The sequence below is a fragment of the Musa acuminata genome, chromosome BXJ1-10 (assembly GCF_036884655.1).
Source record: "Musa acuminata AAA Group cultivar baxijiao chromosome BXJ1-10, Cavendish_Baxijiao_AAA, whole genome shotgun sequence".
Lineage (NCBI taxonomy): Eukaryota > Viridiplantae > Streptophyta > Magnoliopsida > Zingiberales > Musaceae > Musa > Musa acuminata.
The window spans coordinates 28924896-28939910 of NC_088336.1; the positions used below are offsets into that span (position 1 = coordinate 28924896).

Here is a 15015-nt window from a genome sequence, read left to right on the forward strand (position 1 = left end):
CACGCCGACGTTTTGAGGGATGCAACCGCTGACTGTTTTGTTTTAGTTACTCCTTTCCGTGGCCATTGAAAGATGATGATGTATACTAGACGCGTATGGAGTGGAAAAGCTCGTGATCTCTTTTGCCGACCATGCATACTGCAGAGACACGGCTGCTACCTTCTCGTGATCTCTTTTGCTGACCATGCGTACTTCATTTCATCAATGAGAAAGTGTACGGTCCACTGACATTCTTCAGAATTCAGACAACGATACACCAAATATAGTGACAAAACACAGACTAGATTAGCGACTATCATACTGAACACTAACAGGGCATTACATATACATTAACAAGTGCCGCCAACGCCAAAGATATGCTCAACAGGAGATGGGGCAGCCCAATTCTTTGGCAGCAGCACTGAGGAAAGCAAGTGTCAAACCAGTTGCAAGCCTGCTACGAGCCTCCCACTTCAAGCACTTCTCTACGTCTGAATGCCAGTTTATGATTCCCAGATTCAAGCATTGGTACGATGGATCAGAGAGGCCCGGCGCATCCCCATGAATACGACCACTGCCGTTGCTCGTGCTGTTCTGGATGATATTGCGGAGTACCGCTATGCTGAGAGCACGTACGTGTGCACTTGGATGGGAAAGACACTGGACCGCGGCTGGTAAGCGACACTGCATTACCGTATTTTTTGCACTTAGTATTTAGCACTTTGTCGCTGACTGTTGTTGAGATCGAGTCAGAAGAAGAGTTACCTTCAGCAGATTCGAGAGGTCATCTGCGACGGCCAGACCTGATTCACCCCATTGGATCACAAGTCGAACTGCTCTTGCTGTTACTTCCAAGAGCTGCTCATGTTTGTACAGACGGGAAACAGAATATCAGAACAAGAAACTGCTCTCATAATGACAAATACCACATTGCGAAAATAATCAAAAAGTAAGAAAATTCATCCAAACTGGTTATGCTCTGTAAAATTCTAATTGAGTTTCTGATGTTTGTTACCTCCAACTGTGGCAACGTACATGCTTCACCATCAACGAGCATTCCATCCGTAGCACGGAGCAGAATATCTGAAGCACCTGCAAGGATCATCAGTGCCTCTGGGCTGTCATGATTTCTCATAAGTTCTACGATCAATTTTATAATTCTCTGGTTGATTCTCCACTTCTTCTGTCCCTGCTCATCATCTCTCGCAATCCAGGGCTGCAAATCCTTTTCTGCCTGTAACAAGAAGTTCCACAGAAGTGACTTAAGAAAATGGTAAATACTGGAAAACATACTAATATTGATGCAATTTAATAATAGAGAAAAGCATCTAAAGTAACTATGGTTTGGACCTGTAAGACAATAGCTGTTACTGCTTTTGTTGGTGAAGCTGAAACAACATTGCAGATTGCATCAACCACCTGGTTTTTTAGGGAAAAGTTGGTCAGTCTAAAGCATTATGAGCAGTACCAAGAAAAAGAACCATATTCAAGATATTATTACTATAATTAAGTTCCACAATTTCTTGGTTAATTGTTTCTCCTTTTTATAAAAAGAGGCAGAGAAAACAGCTGCCACAAATTTTTTGAAGTTTGCAACCATTATCATTAAATTTTAAGAAAAGAAAACCATGATAATCATAAGTATCTGCAAAACACATTATTACCAAAATTCTCAAGGAAATAATTGGGGTTGGAACTAAAATAATAGTGAACACGTACCAACACTTGCTTGTGTTGCTGCTAATTCTACTAAAGAATTTAAGACAATGGCAAGTCAAGAATCTTGCTTGTTCAAAGTCCTTTATGTGATGGGAGTTTGGTGACTTTGAGCAACTTGAATTGATAAGATTATCAAAATAAGTCAGGATAAATTTGTAAAAACGAGGAACTAACCATTTGATTAGGTTGGAGCACTTTGGGTTCCATTGACCTATCATTTTTGTGCTGACAGGAGGACTTCCGAGGATATAGGGTACAATGGTGATCAAAGGCTATCTTGGTGTGGACCCATGCTACCGGAATATAAGGAATGAAAGTGTCCTGGTTTGGATCTGTGCTATTGGAACGAGAAATAAACTATGAATCATGAATTGGGTTCTTTAATTTATATTTAATCAGGCAGTTTGTCAGTTATTATTGCATCAGTAACCTTAATACAACTTTTAGTTCGAAAAATGACAATGCCACCAAGATTAAAGAAAAAAAAGGAATAATATAGCCATGCGATGACGGATTTTGTGACTGTTGGCTTGTTCCTTGATCACAGTGGTAGGACCTTAAATTGAGATGGTCTAAGAAATGAAAATGATATGACATTAAAAAAAAATCAAGATTTTCCTTAAAGCACATTAAGCAAACTTTTAGTATTAGTCTAGTGATAGATGTTCACAGGGTAGCCAAAAGAACAATAACTGAAAATAAACATCACCTAATAGAAGAATTCTTTACCTGTCTCCAACCCTGTTGAGCAGATGTACTTTCTGCGCTCACTTTCGTTTCAGGGGCTGCAATTAGCTTGTGCCACAATAATGAAACAACAGAGATACATAATTCTTGTTTCTCTGCAAATACAGTTCTTAGAAGAGCTTGTGCACCCCAATTGTAGCCAACATTTCTATCCATGGTTAGAAAAGTTGCCAAAGCAGGAGCGTCAACTGGCAAATTTGCAATACTTTTTGATGATGCCTCTGCCATAATATGATTTACTAAACTAGGCTTTTCAGGCTTTAAGAGCATTCCTGATGAACTACTGGTAGACTCTGAGTTGGCATTATCCTGTCCATCAAAGTTGTTACTGCTGTTCCTATCACTAGAACAAGCTATGTCATCCTTCCATGCCGGTGAACGTACCAAGAGCGCTTCAAGAGGTTCAGCCTTGTGAACTATGGAGGCAACATTTTTACCATGTATATCAATAAGGTGATAAAGTGAAGATGCCCTCGTGGAAATCTCAGTATCCCACTTGCATCTCCTTAGGAGAGACAGAGCATTCATGCAAGCCTTTGATCTTCCAAACAGCTCGGAAACATGAGCAGCAACCATTGCAGCAGCTACAATCTCATTTGAACTGTAGCTCCATGATGTACCGATAGACGATGGCTTCAATGAGAAAAGGGCTTCAAGAATTCCAAGTATTCGGCGAGAGTGACAAACAGCAGATGTAATACTATTATATAACTCATGAGCAGCTCCATTACCCTTTGCAACTTTAGTCATTCTTGCGGAGTCTTTAGATTCCAAACATGTACGGCTTTTGGAAATCAAAGGAAATAACTGAAGCTCACAAGCCAATGCACAAATAGCTGCTAGAACATAAGAATCAAATGTTGCAACTGGCCCTTGTTTTCTCCTATTTTTGTAACTTGTAACCGCCTCTCCATTTACTGTCTCTGACTCCCCAATTTCTTCTGCAGAATGACTACCACAACCTGTTGGTCTTTTGCTCCCATCAGGCAAAGCATCATGACTGACACAAATTGTTAGCACTACAAACAACAAGCGGGAGGCAAGGTCCATAGATGCACAAGATTCCAAAAACAGTGAATGAATCATTGTATGAAGCTCAGCAACAGCTAGGTTCTTAGTGGTAGACCACATACTGCCATGACCTCTCGATTTTCGGGGTTGCTCCGAATTCTCTGAGGGGAAAGTTCTTCGGAGTACAGTTTCCACGGTGGCAACAAAGATTCTCATGAGGCATGCTTCAGATGGACTTCCCTGGGGAAGATACTCTAAGACTTTAAGCAGTGGTAAATACAAATTCCATGACAAAGGAGGAGGTTGCAAAGGGGTTGCAACTACTATTTCAGGCAAGTCAACAACTTCAGAACTCAGAGGAAGCAGACCATAAGCGGCTTCCCAAATGGTACATATTCTCCATTCAACATCAGGGCCATGTGCACATAACATTGATGCAATTCCTTGAGCAGTTGCCTCAATAGTGGCATCACAAATAGAAGCTTCTATCTGATTGAATTTACCATCAATAGTAATGTGTATCAATCACAAAAGAACAAGTTAAACCAGAACAAATAAGAGAATACATTTGCTGAGTGGTATGCTTCAAATAAATAATTTAAGAATTCATGGCATTGTGTAAACAACAAATAGATGACTCATAATTTTCCTTGGTTCACTTTGATAGTGCAAATATCTTGAGTTACCTGTCTCTTGTATGGTGAAATATAACCATCTACAGGTTCATGATGGACTTTGATTCCTTCAGCATGTCTCAGAGGGGGAAAGAGCAATGTAGGCTGAGAAAGTATTCGGAAAAGCAAAGCAGCTGCAGCATCTGCAGCGATTCCAACTCTCATGGACATTGCAATACCGATTGCACGTAGGAAGTGCAAATGCATCCAATTCCTTGGAAGCTGCAAAAGGAAATATAAGAAAATTAGCAACTACATGCTTTAAGAGAGATGCTGATCAATCAGATAATTATGACAACATTAGGTGTCAAAGGAAACTCAATTGAAGTTTTTGAAGCATTTTGTTGACATTACAATAATTCAGTGATTTGCAACCCCAAAGAAAAAAGTGCACGTCCGAAATAAACCAATGGTTCAGTGATTTGCATCCAGTGTTTAAAGAAGACACACGAGGAAGAGGATTTCTGACTACTTGGGCAACACCCTTAAATTGATACACATGGCCATCCAGATTAGTAGGCCTAGATATTTTGCCACTAAACGAAAAAATATTAGTTTCTGTAACAAAATGTCTGTGATCAACGCTTGGTGGTGCAAGTTGTCTATATGGTCAAATTGCTGTCCTGCAATTGTCACTCTGATTTTTTCACCGAAGCACGACTGGCATTCAAAGAAGATATATTTTGGATCATCATACAAGCTGACATGGCCCATATGCATATCCAGACTAGTTTTATCAAGATGTTGAAATTGAAGAAACTTTTCATGATGTTGTTGTTTTCTTATGGCATTTGGTTTGATAAAGTATATTTCTAGAGGATCCTTCTTTTCTATTTCCCTCTTTTAAATAACCCAATACTTGTTGAAACTAAAAAGGAAGATATGTTGACAGAAATAGTTATCGAGTAAAATTAACAACTTTGTGGTAACAGTGCAATGATGTGATGATTTACGGGAGAAATGAACAACACTGATAAGTGGACATTGGAACAGAATTACATATCTTCAATTATCACAACATACCTTCACACCAGATGCGTAATCCTCAGCTGCTCTAAGGAGTTCAACTAGTTGTACAGCAGCATCAAGTGCATCAGGTGCCCATGATGGTGGTGCTTCAAGCAGTCCAAGAAGTAGCCTCTGAGTTGCACTAGGTGTAGCAAGGGCATAGTACCTGACGGAAGAAATGCAATCATAAGTAATATCTCTACCAGCACACGTATTATATGTTAAAGGCAGGTTGCTCACCTATGAAACAAGCAAGCAAAAGGCTCAAGAGCAGGCAGGGCAGCATCTAGATGCTCATCTAAGGCATTTGTAGGAGGAGGAAGCAAGAGTGCAGGAACGGCAGCTGCTGTCAAATTTGCAGTCTCGTAACGAGCTACTTCTTCATCACAAACACTCAGTATAACTCCAGCTCCATTGGCTACAGCCCATCTGGGAGTGGATTGCATAAGTTGATGCTTTCCAGATCCACGACTACAAGCTGTGTAAAAACATTAAATAGTTGTCAGGTCTTTAGGCACATGCAGAAACTAAAACTGCATTAGGAAAAGACCTTGATTTTTCTATAGGAATGAATGAACACAAGTTTTACATGTGCAGGGATAGAAATAACTAGAGACAATTCAATCTTGCAACATATAAATTTGATATATGCAGAAGTTTTTAGTGCAGTGGGCATAATTATTCTCATGTATATGATAAAGAATTCCAAGCATAAACTGAGAGAAGCAGAAATCAACATAGACATCATACACAAAGCCAACAAATACAAGAAGAAGCTTCAAAGGAAACTGACTTACAAAAATTAGAAGAGATTCGAAGCAAGTGCTGTGCTACGAGAGTAAGAAATACCTCTCCATTCCTAGAGCTATCTCCATCTCTCTTCTCTATCCCCTTTTTTTCATTCATTTAACATCACACACAAATGCTTCCTATCAAAGTTTGCTAGTGCTGTGATCTTGGACTTCACTAGCTGTTTTGATGGGTTTGAAATGGCATTTTTTGACCTGATCAGATCCAAGTTGGTCTAGTACAAATCTTAAGGCAGAGCTGCACTCCACATTTTCCCAATCAAACCTATTTATAAGCCTAGCATACACTCGATGAAGTGGGCATCATAGGTAACCCCAGAAGGATTCTCTTATGCAAATAATCGCCAATAAAGGAAGTCTTAGTTCAAATAGGTTAAGGCTTTAACTGATGGACAGTCATTAGATCCTTGCTACCAATTAACCAAAAGGCATTAACACATAATTTTAGTTGAATCTACCTAAGCAGTTTTATCACACAAGACACAGTGATAAAATATGAAGTGCAAGTATAGAATGCAGTTTTGCCTGGACCGGCATGAAACGGATGGCATGTGTCATGCAGACCACCTCCATTTTGAATGATCCGGTCTGACCTATGAAAAAAAAAAAAATTTAACTCATCAGTTGCTGGTTTAGGGCTTGTATTCGCGAGCCTCTTCACCATACGTGAAGAGTCTGCGAGCTACCTATTGTCGCTTGTCCTTTGCCATGCGCCGGTGATTTTGGGTATGCTTCCTCCTCCTCCTCCTCCTCCACCACTGTTTTATCTTCTTCCTTCCTTTATCTCATTTCTCTTTCTCCTCTTCCTCCACTGCCTCCTCTTCTTCCTTCTTCCTCCTTCCAACTCCTCTTCCTTGACCGCATCCACTTTTTCCTCCTCCTTCCTCCATCGCCATATGTCCCTTCCTCTTGTTCCTTTTCGAGTCTTTGGTATATACCAGTGTACCATGTATCGTTACGTTGGTATTGAGGTATTGGTTGGTATGTACCGGTCCGAACGACTGGTGCAGTACCCTGATACGAGATTGCAGTCCTTGCTTGCAAGGTCTAGGAGTGTTTAGTGTAGAAAGCCTTACCTCTCCATGCAGTTTCATTTATTTATTAGATGTTTTGCATTGTGTTAGGAAAGAATAAAATCATAATAGATTATGTAAAAATTGTGTTTGAACTTTGAATACAATTTGTCATAGTGCATCTTGAAGCATATAAATGCAGAAAATATTAAAAAGAGTATGCTATCAATTTTCACGAACCAGTTGTCGGAGGCTTTAGGTCTCCACCTGCTGCATATTTGCCCATGACCCCTCCACACCTAATTCAAAAGAAAATATGTGAAAGGAAATGTTGAAGACTAACACATGTAACAAATTGGTCTCTAGTTCATAAAGGAAAAAAAACATAGTCTAGGTTTCCACAATATCAAAGCAGAGAAACTTCAAACTTAGTGACATATGCAACTCAAGGCCATACGTAACTTGATCATTATTGAAGACTAATATTCCCAAACGAAAACTACATTTCATACCATCTAAAATAATCACTTCTAATTCCCAGTGGTGCAGCAAGCAAAATATCCGTTATCCAGGGAGATAATGGTCGCAATGGTTTCCTATCTTCCTGCTGCAGTGGGTGATTTGCTTCTTCCTGCTTTGACTTGCTTGTGGTAGCACGGTTGTCACTATTGCTCCTCTCATATCCAACATTATGATGCTCAACCTTGTGAATTGGCCGATTGTAGTGAGTTAAAACCCGTAAAATTTCCCCACATGCCAAAGCCCATTGCTCAGAATATTCTTTCTGCATTTGAAAGTATTAGTTGGTAGAATAAATTAGTATCCTTAAGACATGAATTAGAACCCTGAGGTTCTGTTTTAGAAGTCAAATTTTATGTATGGTTTCTGAAAGAGCATTCTACAACAACATTAATCAAACAATAAAATGGCTAATTTCTCAAAGTCCCATACCTCAGAGTTCTGTTTGAATAGAGATATAAAAGAGCAAAATGGAGAGCCATTTCTATCATATGCCAATGTCCCATCAATTATAAGTGAAAGAATTGGATGGATAATGGCATGACCATGCTCTGGATGGTGCAAAACAAATACAGCTGGAATATAACATTAGCAGTCAGTAACTTCCCCAGTATAAAGTTTAAATAGAAGAAATGACAGAGAACAATTCATGACATCTATAGTATGCAATTGGCACAGGGAGGAGTAAGAATCCCATACCCAAAACTTCATCCAAAAGGCGCTTATCTTTTGAAGGATAATGACTTTGGATTAGCTGCACATACAAGTCCAAGTAGCAGTAAATGTAAGACTTTGTCACCATTTGTTCATGTAGAACATAATATTTTTTTAATGCAGAGTAAAAAACATGACAATAAGCTCATGATCTGTGGTACTGAAAATTGAATGCTTTTAACATTATTCCGATAGAAAGGGTTCATACCTGAGCTATATCTTCTTGGAATTCCTCAGACGTGAACTGACCAAAATATTCAACATAGGCCATCACTTGTGCCTTTAAGAACCAAAAGCATGTTAGGAAAGAAATCAGACAAAAGCTTAGACATGGCTAACAGTCAACAAATTTACTTTCAGGCATACAGTGAATGATTGTTTATGGTAAAATCAACTGCTCCATTGTATCCATTTATTTTATTTTCCCCCCTCTTTTCTGTAAAACTTACCCATGTTAATCTTATCAGGGTTTAAAACTTCTAATAACTGAAACAACACATATGATTACTGATGCTATGATATCTAAATCTTTGTGTAGTTGGCAAAGAGTATATTTGATTTCTATAACCAATTACAACTTAGAGTCAAGAAAGCAAATTGTGCTATATAGGGTCAGCATGGTGCTACCAAGAATGTTATCATCTTAGTTCCTCTTCTAGGAAATAAATGTATGAACTAAGAGATCCAATAAGAAGAACGAATTGGTAACACAGTGAAAGAAGCCAATGTGGAACAGAAGATGCTAGAGGTACTAGCAAATCCAAGTTGTAGCAGCCTAAAAGTAGAACATGAAGATCTACCAAATAGATGCTGAAGCCAGCAACAATGGTAAATATGTCTAGATAATGAAGACATGACCTTAGTCAAGGACTGTGTTGAAACCACGTTAGAATGGTCTAGGAATTCAGATATTAACAGGGAAGACATGAGGAAGAGTCAAAGTGGCTAGAGAAATTACCAATAGTTAAGAAACAGTTATATATAAGTGCATCACTAGGAATAATTGAACACCAAAAGCAATAAAATTTGAAGCACAAAGTAGTACATATTATATCATAACAGGGAACTGTATGTAGATATTACAGAAATTTGGCATGAAAAAATGGCAAAGACATTTAAGTAGGACTTCAGTTAACTTTTGTCTGACTTACATTATATTGCCTTTATTCTAGTCTTATTGTAAGCGAAATTGATGTGGGTAAAAAGGCACGAATAAGACCCAAATCAACTTCCTACAACTTCTACTAAAGGATTGCAGATGTGAAGTTTCATTGCAATCCAGCAAGGCATCAAAGTAGCAGTCTAAGCAACAACATATTGTAGGGCACGATATGAAAAAAAAAAGAAAGAAAGAAAGAAAGAAAGGATAAGGACTCCATCTTTTACCTGTTTCTGCTGCTCACCGAGTGGTGGCGGCCAAAAGAGGGATGAGAATTGGAGCCCATTGGTCCACTTCTCATGCGAGGCAGACATTCCGAGCCCCTACTCTGCCCGCCTTGTCACAGACTCACCTCCACAAGCCGGCAAATTAATTTGAGATGCAGAAATTTCGTCCTTCTCTACCAAGAATCAGAGCATGCATTAACTAGCATAGCCCAGTTCAGATGCCAGTTCATCTATAGAACCAAATGAAACCTAACATGTGCATCAACTCGTATCCACATCCGATATCAATCTGTCAAACCAACAGAGTTCATCCAACTCAAGTTTTGCTCAGATCAACTGGGACTATCATCCACATGTAATCCGTCGATCCTGCTCAGGCGGTTCTAGACCAACAAAAATCTAGCAAATATCTGGAACAAGCTCAAACGCACCAATCTCCAAATATCTACACAAGAAATAATCACAAGGCTAAATTACCTTCATTATATGTGTAAAAGCAAATATAGGAAAAATCAAGAAATGAGATTCTAAGGAATTGATCATTTCATTCCCCTCGGTTCAATATCCAACACTCTGACAGAAAGAGGAAGAAGAAAAATATATCAAAAACAGCGAGAACTAGAAACTTTATTTCATTTGAGAAAGATCCTTAGAAGTAGGCGGATAAAATGGAAGGGAAGCAACATGATCGCATTGATTCATCGGATCCGAAGTTTAGAGTCCGCCAAACCAAAATTTAGCAAGCATACGCAAGGATTTCAAATAGACAACCGCCGTATCTGTGTAAAACACAAGTAAAAGAGAGCACACAAAAAAAATCAAGAAAGCGGTCCGAATGAACTACACGTTCGATCGATCTTACTTAACCATAAAGTATACAAAAAAAACAACAACAACAACAACAACAACAACAAGAAATTCTAATCGAAGATAAATTTGTATCGAGAACATCATAAACCTTTTAAATGGAGAAAAAAGAAAGAGCGAAAGAAACACTACCGCGATGGCTCCTTGGATCCAAAGATCGGTGGAAGCTCTACGTGGGTTCGCTGAATGGTTGGAGGGAGATGAGAGCTAGGAAGAAAGGTATGGAGGAAAAAAAAAATTTCGAGAACAAGGAGAAGAGAGGAGGAATCTTGAGAGAGGGAGAGAGAGAGAAGATTATTAATCGGTTCTCTCTTCTTCGTCTTTAAGGAGGGGGAAAACAAGAAGCCGGCAAACGAAGAGAGTAGGGAAAGATACTTTGCAATGCGGTGGTGCTTAAGCTGGAGGCTGCCCTTCCCTCTCCTGATCTCCAACGCTGACGTGGCCTTGATATTTTTGTGCATCCCTCGGCGATTGCCGGTGGACATGGCCATGCATCATGCCTCATGCATGGGTCACGCATTCCCATGCCGCATCATCCATGGACGCGGCCGGATGATCCATGTCTTGGGTGTTTTTTCCGCAGCATGACAAAATTGCCCCCGTACCATCACATGCACTGAATCCAGCCTGGCCAAAGCCAGGGAGTCACGGGTGTCATGCCATCATTCACGAGTACATATAAAAGCGCTAATTAAACCTGTATTATACAAACTAGCAGCCTCCAGCAACCCTTGACGATTAAATATCAAGGATTAATGGCGACTTTCTAGTGACTTTTCTTGCATTAACAATTTATCATTTATTAACTATTATTCTTATTATTATTACTATTATTGATTTCATTCGCTTAGGCTCTCATTTAGATAAAATAAATAAATATAATTTTTTTCAAAAAACTTTTTATTATCTGAGTACGTTTTTATTTATTATTATTATTATTATTGAAAGGTGTTTGTTCATCTTTAAAAAAAAAATGCAGCAAAAGCAATTCCTGCGAGAAGTAGCATCCAAAGATGGTGCCAGTGGCTTCCACGGCATCCGTTTGGACGTCGCAGGAACAGCTACGTGGCCTCCTCCTTAGCCATGTCTTCCGTGTACTCCTTCGTCCGTGGTAGATCGGCCAATCAAATCACCGAAACAGACCGACCACGAATCGAGCAAGCCACGCCGGTTGACGGTAAACCCTCGCCGACGCGGACGGTCAAGATGACCTGCCCGAACACCCCAAGGGTGTGGCGCGGAGCGAAGGATCCCTCCCCAAAAAGCCACCGCTTCCTCAAACGGGCAGCTGCCCCCGAGAGAGAGAGAGAGAGAGACGTGTTCAGAAAGAGTGGTGGAGGGAATTAGATATTTTGCGTCGTTATGACCGGCACGAGCCGGCGACGGAGAATAATTGGTACGACTTGGCAGCCAATGGGAGGGTCTCTAAGGATTTCAGCGATGCGGGGGTGATGTGGCATCACCAGGTGAGAGGAATATATTTCTTCGGACTCAAGGGACGTGACTGATTTGTTCCGCCACGATGGCCCACGAGCGGCGGGGCCCAAGGCATCATGTCATCTCGCAGGGAATGGGAAACCCGGGTGGTCCATGCACGCATGCATGCGCAGCACTGTTCGGATGGTGGGATCGCATGGGCAGAGAGACCCCAGGGGTCACGACAACACATGACCGGTGAAATGACACCATTGCCTTCATGGTGGTTGCCACAGTCCTCGCTCCAATTCCTCCCTCTTGACTGTCGATTAATTTCTTATTAGCAAAGAAAAGAAAATTCACCATTTTACTATGATTTAATGTTCTTAACGACCGATGCCGAGTCGTCAACATGTTAATCATGAAATTACATTACGATGCGGCGACTCCATTATGCTGCCCCTTCTTAACATTCAAGAGGAATCGACTTGTCGTGATGCTTTAAACTAAAGTCACGAACTACGCTCCTTAAAAAAGAAAAGAAAATAGAAAAAAAAAAAAAAAAAAAAAAAAACGGCACACGCTGCCCTCCTGACCGAATGATTCCCATCACATGTATGATGATATAATATCTATGGGTACGGGGATAATTACCAAACTTCGTCCGCATAGCCCAATCTAAATTTTCTTGGGCTCACGGGTTTCTTATATCGCACATGCCCAATTTATGTGATACTGGCGAGACAAGACAGCTCTCGGCCTAACCGAACCGATGAATGATATTCTGAGCTATCGAAGAGCGAGCCCACCACAAAATATCTTCCCGAGTATAGCCGAATTGTATATAACAAAGATGACCTTAAAACGGTTGGGTAGCAGTCTGTATCAGCCACGATCGCAGGCTCCTTTGGTTAGTTGGGTGGGTGGGTGCTTCTCGCTTTAAGCGTTGAGACCTTTGGCTCTCGAGATTGCACAAATAAAGCACCTTTTATCCTCATACCAACATGAGTTTTCGCAAAAGGGAACATATATGTATATATATTCAATCGCTTGCTGCAGGTTATAGCATTCTTTTTCCCACACACAAATATCGCAGCTGATAGTTCTCACGAGACAGCACAGAACAGATTCTGAAAACTGCACCCGACCACGTATTGACGCATTTATGCATGGGAAGAGTTCGTCGTGTGCACAGTGCACGAGCTGAATTCTGAAGACACCACGCCGGGATGCATGCTACCAGAAGAAGGTGACATCGGAGGAAGGCTGGGATTCGTCCTCATCACGCGGTGGGTACCTTCTGTTCGATCCGTTTCTTGACCCGGCAGTTGTCGTGTTCACCGATAGTAGCTCCTGTTCATCGCAAAATTCATCGGAAGAGTCTTCTGGGCTTTCGTTTAGGGTCCTAGGATTGTGTTTCGCATCATCGTCATCGTCATCGTCTTCTTCTTCCCCCCAAGTCCCTTCGAAAGCCCAGAGCATCAGATTAACCTGCAATGCATGGGAACACATTCATTTCAGGATAACACTAGTTGGCCCACCAGGAAGAAGCAATGATTGCACCCAGAGACCTCAGTGGAATCATGAACCAGCAAAGCATGTCAACAGGAGTGCTCTTGGGTGGGAGAAAGTCAGATGTGGGCATCGGTGGGTCTCACTGTATGTTTCCATCATAACCTGATAATCCCATCAAGGGGAAGCTCCGATGCCTCCCATCGACCGATACGAATCTATGGGCTGGCTATGTCCGCTTGCAAACATATGAACCCAAGTCAAGAGGACCAGGATACGGAGAGGTAGATGCTGGAGCTTCGCTCTACGTGTGGTCAAGTGTATTATTAAATATATTAAATTATTATTTAGTTAAATTTAAAAATAATATTATTTGATTAAAAAAATATAATTATTATGAAAATTAATTATATGAATATCATCAATCATATTTCTTACTTAACGACGAGATAAATTATGAATATAAAACTCTTAAGGTATAATTATAGAATCATCGATTATGAATATAGTTATAAATAAAAATAGTGTTAGGTCCCGATTACAATATCAAATAAAATTTATCTTCATCTATCAAAAAGAAATATAAAGTTATTAAGAATACTATGCAATCGAAAGATCAAATCACTGATTAATTTAGAAAATATTATGATAGATTCATCACATACGTTTTCATGTTTCATAATTATTGTAAAATTTTATTCATATTATTGTGGATCTAATAAGTCTTTATGAAAACGTTTTATAATTTGATTTTACCTCTATAAAATATTTGTTTGATAATATGATACATTTGTTTGATCTTTAACATCATTCATCGAACGCAATGAGATCTTCTCGACTAGGGATTCCTTCGGTGTATGAAGCAATAATGTTGCATCGTTGATCCATGCCATGGCGAGTGGGAGATTGATAAGACCCTATTACTTATATAGGATTAGGATTTACTATACTGAAAGACGGACCTATTGCATACACTATCAAAAAGTGATGACCATACTTACTTGATTAACGAGTTGTGATGCGTTGTAAATAGCTTATGACTAAAATACTAAAATAGAAACTCTCGAGTTTGATGCTGCTCGGCCTTGAGGACAAGGCTGATTTGAAAATTGAGGAATTATTAGGACCTTTTTATTTTATGAGCTTTGAATAATGTTTATTGAGTCTGTTTAATTTAGATAGAGTCGGATAGAAATTTATTTAATATTTATTTATTATTCGGTTAAACTCTGTAAATAGCGATGTAACATTTTCAATCAATCAATCAATGAAATATTATTCCAGTTTGTTATGACAAATCTAGGAGATCGATCCCTTCGAAGCGATGAAGGAGGCTGATCCCATCATCTTTTCTTTTATTTTTTTTATAATAAATCTTAGGATTCTATCGTTTGATATCGGATAAGACTTTAGATCTTATCGAGACATAATGAATGGTTGGCGAGGAGAGGTCGGTCGCTCTCACTCCTCCATTGAGAGTGAACTCATCGAATCATGGGTAGGCCACTGCCTGATGCTTGGGCCGGATGGAACCCCTCTTTCGTCAACGGGTTATTCAAACCGTTCTTCCTCTGCCACCTGCAGTCACGTGAGTCAGTGACAGTAGCGGTGAACTCTCTTTCTGGGTAATGGTCAACGCGA

The 15015-nt window shown here is 39.9% G+C and overlaps 1 protein-coding gene across 1 annotated transcript; it reads right to left on the bottom strand.

Annotated features, from left to right (window-relative positions):
- Window positions 1-263: 263 nt before the first annotated feature.
- On the bottom strand, window positions 264-10824 carry LOC135586694 (protein GIGANTEA-like). Its single transcript, XM_065087629.1, has 15 exons — window positions 10579-10824; window positions 9580-10024; window positions 8402-8473; window positions 8179-8233; window positions 7912-8054; window positions 7473-7744; window positions 7201-7259; window positions 5379-5616; window positions 5154-5304; window positions 4143-4352; window positions 2428-3945; window positions 1330-1398; window positions 995-1213; window positions 745-837; window positions 264-663 (listed from the first exon to the last, which is right to left on the bottom strand). Exons 2-15 carry the CDS (start codon window positions 9664-9666, stop codon window positions 361-363), a joined length of 3489 nt encoding a protein of 1162 aa, XP_064943701.1. The 5' UTR covers window positions 9667-10024; window positions 10579-10824; the 3' UTR covers window positions 264-360.
- Between the last annotated feature and the right edge of the window lie 4191 nt (window positions 10825-15015).

Bases quoted from the DNA above. Each gene is read 5' to 3' on its own strand.
- LOC135586694 (XM_065087629.1), bottom strand. From the start codon at position 9,666: ATGTCTGCCTCGCATGAGAAGTGGACCAATGGGCTCCAATTCTCATCC. The intron at 8,234-8,401 runs GTATGAACCCTT...TTGTATGTGCAG, and splicing joins TCCAAGAAGATATAGCTCAG to CTAATCCAAAGTCATTATCC. The intron at 4,353-5,153 runs GTATGTTGTGAT...TTCCTTTTGCAG, and splicing joins ATTACGCATCTGGTGTGAAG to CTTCCAAGGAATTGGATGCA.